The following is a 13,303-nucleotide window of genomic DNA, read 5'->3' as shown; positions in this document are numbered from 1 at the left end:
GTCACAACTTTTGACTCCGCTGATGGCTCTCACCTGATGTCTGAGCACTGAATGATTTTAATAGTCGCTGAGATGACACTACTAAATGAACTTCTGCAAAAAATTCATTTGACAAATATTTATTGAGTACCTCCAAATACCAAACACTATGAAAAGTGCCAAGAAAACAAAGAAGGAAAACAAAAATGGTTCCTACCCTCACAGAGGTTACAATTTAATGGGAGAAAAGGCCTCAATCAAATAACTATTCAAATACCAACAGAACTGAAAACGTTGACGTATTTACCAAGACTCTTTCAGTGGCAAGTAATACATCTCAGCTCAGGACTGAAACGTTCTCATTTATGCTCTCAGAAAGTCTAAGACTGCCTATAAGTGGCTTTCGATGGTTCCCTTCCTAATGCAGTGACTCCTAGAATTTTTTTAAAAGACCCTCTCTCTTCTAGAATGTGCATGTAACATTTAGGGAAGGACTAACTGGCCTGAGGTCCAAGATGAAGGGTTACCCACTTTTGGGACACATACTGAACTGTCCAGGGAAGCACAACTTTCTGATAAAAGGCTTGGGTGAGCAACACAGAGTCAGAGAGAGGACCTGCCCAAAAGACTGAACACTCCCAAGTAATGAGAAGACACTGGTACCTAAGAAGAGGGTAAGAGATACTGAGCAGATAAAACTATCAGATGTTCACTCCAGAAAATTACTATGGAATATAGGAAGAACTTTGGAGAATATTTCTAAGTAGAGCAATAAATGGTGAGGGTGAGACAAGAGTGAGAAAAAGTGCTTGAAGAACAAATACGAGTTGTTGAGTACGTGAAGGATGCCGCCCAAAGTGATGTAAACTTCAGCGTCTGGATCCCCTTCAAGACCTTGGAAAGAGTTAACTCACATTACTGAGTATGGTACAAAGAGATCTTTTTTAGACTCTTCTGTTGAAAAAAAAAGTTTATGATTTGTATCTGAAACTAGTTTGCATCTTTAGCTGTGAAATACCTGATGCAAATTTCAAGGTTCTATCTCTAATTTCTATTTCATTTGTTGTTTATCCATATATCATTTTTAACTATGGAATTCTCTCCAGAGAAACAAGTGAACCGATTATACTATTTTACTAAACAATTCCAGTTGCTGGGTTATAAATCATTAAATATCCGTTTCTGTGTTCTTCCTAGCTGACTAAGTGACTGGAGCATTCCTAAACCATCATTTATAAATGAATTCTCAGTTCTTCACAAAAGCACATGACAAATTCCTTTACTCTGAAGTCACTCAATCTTCAACTTGTCTATACCTTTTAGTCACAAATATTTAAATCCAAGGCATCATGTTAAAGAAATTATGATTTAGAAATTCTGCCCAAAGAAATATTCACAAACAAAACTCTGCCTGAGTGATGAATCTGAACAGAGTACCATCCTACAAGTAGAACCCTAACAAGATTCCTTCATCCCACAGATTTTCAAAGAGGGCTTCCTATACTTGGAGCTGGTGATGCAGTGGTGACCAGTCACACATGGCCTATGGCCTCTGGCCTCGGGCAGCTCACAGTCAAGTGCAGGCAGGGCCTGTCACACCACCGACGATAAGCGATATGATGAGTTTGAGCAGAGCGCACTTGGGAGAGGCACTAGTCTCAGTCTTGGGGCTCGCAGACAAACATTGGGAAATGATTCAGTAATGCTGAAAATCAAGTTGAAGCTGAGCCCTGAAGGACAAATAGCCAAGAAGAGGAAGACAGGGTCCCCAAGAAGAGGAAATGGCATGTGTGGTTTCAGGGGGACAGAGTGTGGGGAACTTGGGAGAGGAGGAGGGAGGAAGTGATGGATCTGAACCTGGAGAAGTAAACCAGGACCAGGTTTTTGAAGGTTTTGACCTCTAGTGGGAGAGCCTTAGTAAGACAGGAAGGCATTTCAGCAGAGGAGGGGCACAGTCAGATGTGCATTTCAGAAAGATCTATTAGGCTGTGGAATGAAGAATGGCTTCCAGCAGGTTGATGTTGGAGGAAAGGTGACAAGCTATTGAAATGAACTAGGCGAGAAAGGATGGTGCATGCCCGAGCCAGGATAAGGGAACTGGCGATAGGGAAGCACGGTCTGAAGTCAAACATCAGTGCTTAGTTTTAGAAAACTCAGCATCTACTGGTATTGGTCGTGCCTATTTTACAAACCACTCTTCTAAAAACAGCTTGACGAAACCGAGATTGCACAAATCTGGCTTCCCGCGTGAAGCTGTTTTGCAACGTCCAGACAATGAGACTATCATCTGCAGAATGACTTTGAATCATGCTTGTTTTTCTTTAAATATCTGAAATGAACAACAGATGTTAAAAAGATAACAAAGGCTAAATAACAAAGAAATGAAACAGCCTGCCCGGCTTGTCCATTTACTCCCAATTAAAAATATCCAGATCAGAAGGCGTGAGTTCAGAGTGACAGCCAGTCATAAATTGTGTTGAGGTGGAAGGTGAAGTTAGGACTTTCAAATTAAGCAGATGATAAACTTCTAACTTATAAATGCCTATAGTCTAGATACAATCATAAGTCTATTATCTTTAAATGGTAGCAGTTTGTAACGTGTACTCCCGTTCATTGTAAATCAGCCATGTAATTAATATTAATTAGCAAAGAGCAAACATTAAGGAAAATGCTAAATCCAGAGGACTTTACCATTCTCATCAGAGCTAATTCTTAAGAAGCAGCAAATTTAAAGCCTTGCTTGGAACTGCTATGAGCCAGGTTCCTAAGATGACACTGTAAAATGTCATTTACATGTATTATTTGCCTGGTGACCACCTCTCATTTGTGGTAGTTCCTAAGAAGTTAGGAATTCACATTCTTTTCCTTAGCTGAGTTGTTCATTTTAATTAATCTATGGTTCCCCTCGTTATTTCCTAAGAAGTAATTAGATGTATGGTTAGTATCATGATGTGATCAGGAAAACAGGACTAGCCCTCAATCTAAGGACATCAATTCCATTAATACAGGTCACTTGCCAAATACCCACTATTAACAGTTTGTTACAAAAGCACGGTGGCTCGTGTTCTGCCTTTTAGCTGCTGGAGAAAAGAAATTACATCGTCTCCAAGGTGTTTAGATTCTCTACCAAATGACCCTGAGATATAATGTGATTTCAGTCAAAAGTTCAACAGAGTTTTTAGTGAAACCTGAAAAGTTTATTCTAAAATAGATATGGAAAAGCAAAGAGCCTTCTAGAACAGCCAAAACACTTCTGAAGATCAAGACCAGGGCAGACAGCTCTGTCCCACCAGGCATGAAGGCTTGTTGTAAGCTAACGTAATTAAGACTATGTGATTCCTACACAGGAATCATTATCAGGGTCCCACTCGCCTTTATGTTTGAAGTTCTTTGTCTTGGAAGATCTACCAGGGTTTGTCCCAGGTTTTATCTTTTATAGCACAACATTGACAAGCCCAGTAACCCATGAATTCTACCTCTAAATAGAAGTCCTCCGTACGAACGTGAAGAGATGTGTCCAAGGATATACACGGCACCCGTGTGCAACACAGCACTCACAAGTGAGGGAACTTAAGAGGTACCAACTGCCAGGTATAAAATAAATGAGTCACAGGGATGAAACGTACAGTGTAGGGAATATAGTCAATAATAATGTGACATCTTGGTATGGTGGCAAAGGTGGTTAAAAGGTACAAACTTCCAGTTATAAGATGAATAAAATACTGGAGATGTAGTGGACAACAAGATAAATATAATCAACACATCTGTACATTACATGAAAGTTCTTAAGACAGTAATTCTTGAGTTCTCATTGCAAGGAAAAAAACTTTTTTTCTGTTTCTTTAATTTTGTATCTGTGTGAGATGGTGGTTGTTCACTAAACTTACTGTGGCCATCGTTTCATTATACTGCACATCTTAAACTTACACAGTGCTGTATGTCAATTATATTTCAAAAAACTGGAAGAAAAATAAAATGCCACAATTCTATTTTAAAAAACCAGTACTGATTTTTCTGTTGATGGAAGGTTAGCTAAACCAATTGTAGAAAGTAACTGGAAGACTGGATAAATCCATTGTGGGATAAACCAACTGTGAGAAAATTAGAACCAACACAACAGCATGTAATACATGTGTACAAAACAGCGAGTGACAAGTTAGCTTCAATCAAAATTGTTTCATGACATATTTATGAATATTTTGCAAGTCATCCCATATTTACAAATGTTACTACAATATTCTGATACAGGAACTGTTTTTACACATACTTCATGTCAAACAAAAAGCATTCATAAAATCCATTTAATAAAAGAAATAAGCATTTAGAGAAGTATGCAAAATTTTTAAATTTAAATTATAAAACCAAATAGATAAAAATATACATTATGCAAGACATACAATATCCTATGATGTTAAGTTAGCAAATGAAAATAAAACATCAAGCAATGTCTTTATAATATAGCAAGAACACTTTCAAACTAAAATGTGAAATGGCATTTTCATTTAACCTTAAAGTCAACTTTATTTTTATAAGGAATTCAGAGTTTTCAAATAGGTGTTAAAATATTTTTTAAACTTTTGTCATGTGACAAAAACTCAGATGACTCTCTCTATTCCCACTCCAAACAAACAAGAACCAAGGAACAAAAGTGCAAATACACAATATGTCTTTAGTTCAATTCTTGTTTCTTGGAATACAGAAAATTATAATAATCAAAATTAAAATTCCAAAAATATATTCAAAATATGGAAACTAGTAATTAGTTACATAAAATTAAAAACAAGTTGATTGTCTACTAAAAGAGCTAACTTAACAGAAAAAAAAAATTAATGGTGTATATTATCAGGAAATACATAAATACTAAAAAGTCACAATTAAAATAGCTAATATCAATCAACTACACTTCAATAAAAAATAAGTAGCTAATATAAGATAATATAATTATTAAAGAATTATGCATATGTAGTAACTAGCTAATTTTAAACATAAAACTATGGACTAGCAAAATAACTGACTTTTTCTTTCTAATCAAAAGTTCAGGATAGGATTCATTTAAATAGTGGGAACCCATGTGCATCAAAAATATGAGCTAGTATGCCCCAAATTATTATTATACATTTTTTCATGAATATTTTGCAATGCAAATTACATTGATGTATTTTCTTTATAGATCTTTTTCAATGTATTGAAGGGAAGGTATGACAAAAGGAGATGGGGAGGAGTGAAGCAAAAGAAGTCAGATACAATATCGGACTTGCTCCCAGCTACGCAGGCAGTTAAGGTCAGTGGGCTCTTTTAACCAAATAAACAAAAATACACTAATTGAATAATTAGGTTCATTGGGTCAGCAGAAACCACAGTTTAAGTCTGTATCCTGGAGAGAATTATGCAAGGATTTATGTACTGTATGAATAGTAGACTCAATATTAACTGTACCCTAAATGCACCTAGTGGATTACTTCACATCTTGAAAATCATTATTATTTATGAATTTCACATTCTCAGATGATAAATCCTGCCTATCTTACTCCTCTTTTAGAGTTTAGGGAAATAAATATTTTATTGGATGTTCAGATTACGGTTTCAGAGAGAAGAAGTTGGGAGCTACTGCTACAAACAGATCCACATAAACACGGAAGGATATTACTACTATCTAAAAACCATCATTGCACGTTGAATGTTCCATATTCCAACTGAACCAAAGAAAATATTATCCTAATCTAAATAAACCAGGATGTACTTACCAAGCACCAAGTTTAGAGAGAAAGTATCGGCTTTATGTAGATTTCCCCTATCACTGAACACCAAGGCATATGTGGAAAACTGACTTCTAAATATTCTGATTCTTATGGAGTTTATCCCCAGGGCACATTCTCATTAGTCTCTCTGCAGCCTCACAGTCTCATCAGCTAAGCAACCCGCCTACAGCATGAGACCTTGAGCAGTAAGTATTCTCAGGAAATTTTCCAATTAAAAGAGTGAAAACAATAGGTGGGGGAAAAGGGAGGAACTAAATCGTAAGATTCCAGAAAAGTAAACTGGGAGTCACCCTGCATCCTTGCAATTATGACCCTCTCTTGACAAAAACACAGGCCACTCTCCACTGCGACGCCTGAAGCAGAAGCACTGGGGACAGCTGATTCCAATTTGGAGGGGAAAGGCAAGCTGCTAGCGCTTAGACGTGTTTGAATGGCCTCTGGAGGAAGGGATTAAAAGTCTGTATTTCAAAGAAGGTCACACAGTTTCTGACCCCATGTTCAGATCTACAATCTTTAACAGTCTACCCTAATTCCAAACAGGGTCCTGACAAGACTTCTGATGCTATTTAAATACTCAAATCTGTACCATCACTCCATACCTCACCACCTGTTTAATTAAAGAGGGCAAAATACACACAAACCAAAGAACACATATGAAAACGGGTTCAAAGTCTGGCTACAATACTGTGTAGAATATTTTCTATTCTATGCTTTTCTCAGGTATTACTCTGTCAGGTCGGCCAGGCAGTATACAGTGGGACACAATATACAGTGGGTGAAGCGGTCCTAGTAAAAGCGTCACTACGTCTGTCGTTCCGCAGCAACGTCCTCAGTTGAGCAGAATCATTGTCTGGGGGGTGGTGAGGGAAGACATCCTGTGTGAACCTCAGTGAGGAAGAAAGACTCCTCAGAGTGGAATACTGGAAAGAGATAATTAAAGCTTTGAGAATTATGTGCTCAGAATAAAGGCAGAGGACTAGAATTAGTCAGATTAAAAGAAAGCAGAGTAGGGAGGGCATAGCTCAAGTGGTAGAGCGCATGCTTAGCATGCAAGAGGCCCTGGGCTCAATCCCGAGCACCTCCATTAAAAATGAACAAATAAATAAACCTAATTACCTCCATGCCCCCCCTCAAGAAAACCAAAAAAGTAGTGAGAAAAAAAGAAAGCAGAAAAGCAACTTTGTAACAGATAAACTTATGTATTATGATGATTGCTTTTCATTTACTTATTTCTCATCTCTAAAACAAAGATTTTAAGTGAGAAAAGCTGGACAAAGATAAATGAGAAAAGGAAAGATAAGACAAGACCCAGGTAAACCAGGGGACAAAATGCAGGTCAGGTTTATGTACCTGTTAGAGGTGGACTACGACTTGTGCTCTGAGCTTTCAAAGAACCACATTTTTTAAAAAGTAATGTTTCTGGTCACTGGTCATCATGTCCAGAAGATACAAACAAACCAGTTCAGAAGAACAACTGTATCTGTTATTAAGACACGAGATCTCTCTCTCTCTCTCCCCGTTACGTGGGGAGCAGTTAACTCTGTCATGCATTGTACAATCTGCCCAACACCCACCCCTCACCCGTAACAGTCACCACAGCCAAGTTTTAGGAGACTGTGTTTTTAAAGCCACCTTCAGAGTAGGTTAATGGCACGAAGCCTAAGCACAGTTCAGTTCAAAAATAATTTCACAAAGAACTCAATTTGTGTTCATCTCCACTGAAAATAGAGCACCACATATACACACATACATTTTCATATACACACACACACACACACACACACACACTACATACACACACTGTACTTCAAGATATTAAATTAAGAACATGAGTGAAAAATACAGCCCGAAACCAGAAGTATAGTAGAAGGGTGGAATGAACTTTTTGCAAGTTCTGATTAATAACAGAAGGTTTAAGGTAAATATCATCCACCAGAACCATTCTGACAGACCTCTGCATCCTCCGCGTTCTCTCATTTTAAACTGCTGTTTTGTGAAGCCCGTCCCTATATTCATTTCCATCTTATTGATGGAAAAAGTCATAAATGGAACAGGCAGTGTAGGTCTCCCAAGGTGACACTAAGTCAGTGGTCCAGCTTGAGCTGTAATTCCCGTCGGTTCAGTCAACTTGATGACCACGTATTGCATGCATGGGTGGTAGATGCCACAGGGGGTTCAGAAGTGAATTACAACAGAGCCTGACCTCACAACTATGTGATATGGTCTAAGAGAATATATGCAAAAGATGCTGAAATGAGAAGGGAAAAAAAAAAAAACCTTCCACAAAATCAAGCAGAGTCAAACAAGCGCCTTAAAAAAGGCCTAGAGCTCTCTGAGGGTTAAGACACCACATCCGTTTGTGAACAGTGTCACTGGAGATGAGCCTGTAGGAAAAATTAAAGATGGATGAATGGAGATGCAGGAGTGGCATGGAGGTGGTACCACGTAGTACATACCCTGGGAACATCAAGGAGCCTCATTTGGTGAGAGAGTTAAAACACACAGGAGAGAGAGATGGGAGAGCAGGCAGAGGCCAGGCGGTACTGGTGTTGAAGGCCAAGATGAAGAGACTATTTGATGTGGGGGGTAAATGGCTCAAGACTTCAGATCTCATGATCAGAGTTGATCAATTCATTCATCTTATAAATATGCTGTTTCTACCACAGGAGAGACCTTTTAGGCAACGAAAAACTGAGATAAAAATTAATTGAAAAGAATCCACAGTATCTACATCTCTGTGTGAAAGTTTGATCCTTGCAGAGAAGAAACCTGTATAGAGCAAATCAGTGTCTTCTATTCCTAAGTTTTATTCAAGCACATTCTCCTTGGTAAGAACCTGTTTCTAAAGATCAAACATAAGAAATGTACACTATCCTAATTATATAATTCCAAATCTCTCTGCAGACATCCACAAACTTCAGACTTTATCTCTGACATGAATGTTCGAGATCACTTTTATGTCAGTCCAAAGTTACCCAACATCAGGCTTCAACTTCTCTGCACCCTCTAAAGGAAAAAGACTGTCAGCTTTCATATTTTGAAAATTTTAACATGCAGTCAAGAGTCATTGATAAAAAATAACATCATTTGTCCAATAATCTGACCCATGTCCATTTTATAGAGAATATTCACTTGCATTAACCTTCTGTTATCTTTTGCTCCAAGTTACGTCTGGAAATAATTACAAAATTTATAATAGTGACAGTATATCTCAACAGGGATACTCTCATAGCAAACTCCACAATTTAGTAATATTTCCAACTAAGTCTTTTAACTCCAATGAAAGCAGAAAATAGGAAAATACCCAACTAGAGAAATAACTAAAGTAAATGTAAATGATCTGCTCAAAAATAAACTACTTTTCTCTAGAACACAGCAGTCATAGAAAGTTTAAAAAGTGAAAATTCCCTGGGGTCCTAAACTATTTTTGCTCTCTCTATAGTGGTAATGAACTTCTCGTTGCATTCAATCACATTTAAGAGCAGTAATCAGGCCAAAATATAACTACGTATTTTTATGTCTTTTTTCCTGATTTAAATTTTAGAATCTTCAAGGTGTTAATGTATCTTTCTGCTTTAACACTGCTGCTGAACTGTTTTTCAACCAATTTAGGATATAAGGATGAATATATACCAATACAGAGATAAATTGAGACTTATAAAATTTAACATTATTCTAAGCTTATTTTTCTCTAAATATTGGTTGAGATATTCTACTTAGTACAAGCAAATACTTTTCAGATACACATAGAGTATATTCAAACCACAAATAAATTGATTATATAGTAATGAACTTTCAATCACAGGAGAGCTATTTTAAAATTACATTCTTGGGAATGCCCACAATAATCGCCAACAATGATGCAAAAAAAAGAGTATTTGGGTTTTTCCACTGTACTTTATTACACCACAAGAATGTACTCAAAGTATAGATCTTTACAGGTAGGAGGTGCTATATAAAATGTTAAGTGAATAAATATTTAGTTAATTTCAATGAAAGTGAGAAATAAATAAACTCTCATTGCTTTAAACTGCCAGTCATTTACAAATGGTAAGTTGAAATATCAAAAAATATTGCACATAGGAAAAACAAAATACTGAGGATCATGAATCTGAGATTTGGGAAAGAATGGGAAGGAAATTAGCAGTTTCTCTGACCTCTGGTGGCAACAAAGTCAACTGCAGCATTTCTATGTCTGTTATGAAATCAGACTCCCCGCCCCCTCCACCCCTCACCCCTGCAAAAATGTCTGTTACAAAAAATCCTGAATTTTACATGCCTAATTCCAAGGCTGCTAGACTTTTTAAAAATTTCCCATATTGCACTTCTAGCTAGACTATTTTACAAAGGAAGCTATTTTTTCTTCCATTTCATTGTTATATTTTATGTATTCAGTGTCCAAGATTATTTCATAAAACTAATGCAGACTGATACCCAGGAAAGAAGCTACTTCAGTTTGTAATAAATCTCAAAAAATATGCCAAGAAATTTAGTTTCCACCAGAAATATTGGTTTATAATAGCTGTAGATTTATGTTGAACAATTTATGTATTTTGTATTTCTCAAAGCAAAGGCTTTTAACTATCTGACAAGTTTTAGAATGGAATGAATTTTAATCTCAATTTGCGAACTTAGGATAGTAAACTTATTGTATATATTATTCTTTTCTCAGTTACATTTTAATGAATAAAAAGTTCAGAAAAAATACAGATTTGCTGACCTTTTAATTTTTTTTTTTTTTACTGTAAATGCATTATTTACTTTCAGTGCGAAAGAAGTTTCCAAATAAACAACTTGGGATGCATTTTGGGACACACAGCTCTCTAACCTCCTTTGGGATGAAGTAAACTATTTTAAGCATTTATTTATTTAATGAATATGCCCATGAAAATTACTGTTGCACTTTTAAAAATAAATATGCTGCTTCCCAGGCGAGTAAAAGTCATATTTTTTCTTTTACCAATCAAATATATCAGAGAAATTAACAGAAGGTATGATCTATTGATATAAGTAATACCTGGTCAAGAACAACTTATGTCCATTTATGCAGAACAATTATATGCCACAAAGACAGATCAACATCCAGGAAATCTGCATTGTTTTCACAGCTTTAAAAGTGGTGTCATCTTGTTTCACCCCCTACCCCCAACACACACAAACATCTCCAATCATAATCGGAGTGCAGGGTCAGACTCTCTGCTTTCTCTGTAAGAATTTACACCAGGGGCAGACACGGTGTTTTGGCTGTCTCAGCTCGGGAAAATTTCACTCAAGGGCTTCTTCAAGCTTCACCTCACCTGAAATCTCCAGGTGCTCTCCCTAACCTTCCATCTGTGACTTTCATGTTTGACATTTGCGGACGCCGGTGTACTTTATCAGGAATCACAATTTCCCCTCCTCAGAATTAAAACACAACCAAACAAAACCTGACTATCCTAATCAGCAAGCTTTTATTTCCTTTTTCTTTTCCCTGCAACTGCTTTTGCTCATCCACTTCTCAAAGTCTATACATTTCTCACTGAGGGGCAGAAACGGGGAGCAGGCGCCAGGTTCACAGTGGGCAGGGTCCTGGAAGGCAGCTGGACCAGCGGCTCAGCAGCGCCTCGCCCGGAGGAGCCAGCGGGCCTCGGGCCCAGGGCGGCGTCCCCGGCTCCTCACTGGCCCCCGGGGGTGCGGCTCTGGGCTGGACGCGCACCTGGCTGGAGTAGCCGCGGGAGCAGGACGCGCTGCCACTGGGGATGTGCGGAGGCACGGGCTTTGCGCGGGGGCAATGTCAGGCCACTCGGAGGAACCCCTGGCACGTTCAGGCCTGTCTGGGAAGCCAGCCGGCGGAGGACAATGGGACCAGGGGTTGGTCTCCAGAGGCGCGCCCTCCTCACCTCAGCCATCTCCTACCCTCCTCCGCGCCCCACCGCACCTACACCGCCCCCCTTCCAGCTCCCGCTGAGCCCCAGACAGCAGGAGGGAGCCGAGGTGGGGATCGCCTGGGGGAGGAAGGTGAGGCCACAGGGAATTTTCTCCAGCAGAGGGGAACCCTGCAATCCCCAGCTGCCACCACGTCCCCGACCCACTGCCCCCATCCCGCACTTGCTTGGTTTATCGCGGCAGCAGGGTAGGAGGAGGAGGAGGAGGAGCCGGAGAGGACACAGCCCAGGAAACCAGTTCCTGGGCGAGGTATCCACAGAAGGTTGCTCTTAGGCCAGAGCCCTCTCGGGGAGCGTTGAGTGAGACAGTACACCCCCTGCCGCTCAGGTGAAGCAAGCCAGAAATCTTTAAGAAAACCCCCAGTCCTTAACCACCATACTCATCCAGCCAACCTTCTTCTCCCATTTGAGATGCCCAAGTTTACTAGAAAAGCAACTGCAATAACTTTGCCAAGGGCAGATAGATGGGGTGGCTTGAGAAAGGAGTGCCAGAAAGGTCTTCAGCTGGGCACAAAAGCAACAAGCGAAAGTGTATCTTACCATTGACTTGGCTTCCAGGCTTCCCTTCAGCGAAATGAAACCGGTCCATTAAAAAGTGGCAAAGTAACACAACTCCTGCAGCAGCCAGGTCGGCCCTTGGGAACCTCGCCATGCCGCCGCCGCGACCTCCCTCCTCCTCCCCGCCAGTCCTTCCCTGGCGCCCTGTGCTCCGGGGCTCCCGCTGAGAATGGGGACAACGGGGCCGAACGCCGAGGACCGGTGTCGGCCGGACGCAAGAGGCCTTTGTAAATTTCGCTGGGATTTCACACCGGGGAGCCGGGAAGAGGAAGAAGGGAGTGCCAGGGGGAGTGCAGTCCTCTCCGGACCTCCAGGTCTCTCTTCACAACTTGCCACAACACTCGCAGCCCTCACCCCAGACACAGAACAACAACTGCGGAGACGAAAGGCCACTTGCAGCCGGGGCTGGCAAACTCTCCGTTCCGCACAGGCAGCGCCACCCGGGTACCCGCAGACTGTGACTTCCGAGCTCCCCCGATGCGCTCCACTGGGTACAAAACAGATCTAATTCCACAGCTAGCGCCGTTGCCTCCTCCAAATCCAAGAGGGCTGTTGGCTCGGAAGGAACTTTACACAGTCTTGGGATGGCCCCCGCGGGATGTTTAGGTTTGTGGGAAGAGGGTTACTGTGGGCAAGCGAAACCCCTCTGACAAGTTTTTCTTCTTTTCTTCGCCCGACGCAGGGCGCGCGTCCTTGCTTGCAGCCGGAGGGATGGGCAGCCCCCAAGAACTGAGCCCCGGGAATGCTCGGGCTGCAGCAGTCTGAGGTCCAAAGGCAGGAAAAGTGTATTTTTTAAAAAGAGAGAGAAAGAAGAAAGAAATGGGAAGGAAAAAGTCAGGCTGCAACCTATTGGGAGAAGGTTCCTCCTGGCTAAGGAGGAGGTGGCCCCAAGCCCCGCCGAGCCCCGGAGTTTGGTGGCAGAGGAGGCGCCGCCGCCGCCGCGCTCCCCCGCGCTCCTGCTCCACACTTTGGGGAGGGAAAGCAGCTCGCAATTTGCCAGATCTGCCGCTGCACCCTCCTGTCTCCACCCTCCTCCCTCCCCCTCGCTCCTCCAGGCGTCTCCCACCTTCCTCCCCGAAACCG

General features: G+C 40.7%; 1 protein-coding gene and 1 long non-coding RNA gene across 2 annotated transcripts in view; one reads left to right on the top strand and one right to left on the bottom strand.

Annotated features, from left to right (window-relative positions):
- Positions 1-13,194, bottom strand: part of PLXDC2 (plexin domain containing 2) — a 335,747-nt gene extending 322,553 nt beyond the window's left edge. The window contains exon 1 of the mRNA XM_031444726.2: positions 12,203-13,194. Within this exon, the coding sequence (XP_031300586.1) occupies positions 12,203-12,314 (112 nt within the window). The 5' untranslated portion in view covers positions 12,315-13,194. The remainder of the gene's footprint in view (positions 1-12,202) is intronic.
- LOC116150534 (uncharacterized) overlaps positions 12,766-13,303 on the top strand; it is a 34,300-nt gene continuing 33,762 nt past the window's right edge. The window contains exon 1 of the long non-coding RNA XR_010377932.1: positions 12,766-12,826. This is a non-coding gene — a long non-coding RNA (uncharacterized LOC116150534). The remainder of the gene's footprint in view (positions 12,827-13,303) is intronic.

This window comes from Camelus dromedarius, chromosome 26, assembly GCF_036321535.1.
Source record: "Camelus dromedarius isolate mCamDro1 chromosome 26, mCamDro1.pat, whole genome shotgun sequence".
Classification (NCBI taxonomy): domain Eukaryota; kingdom Metazoa; phylum Chordata; class Mammalia; order Artiodactyla; family Camelidae; genus Camelus; species Camelus dromedarius.
Note: the sequence above shows the minus strand (reverse complement) of the source record. Positions and strands in the feature narration are given on the sequence as shown.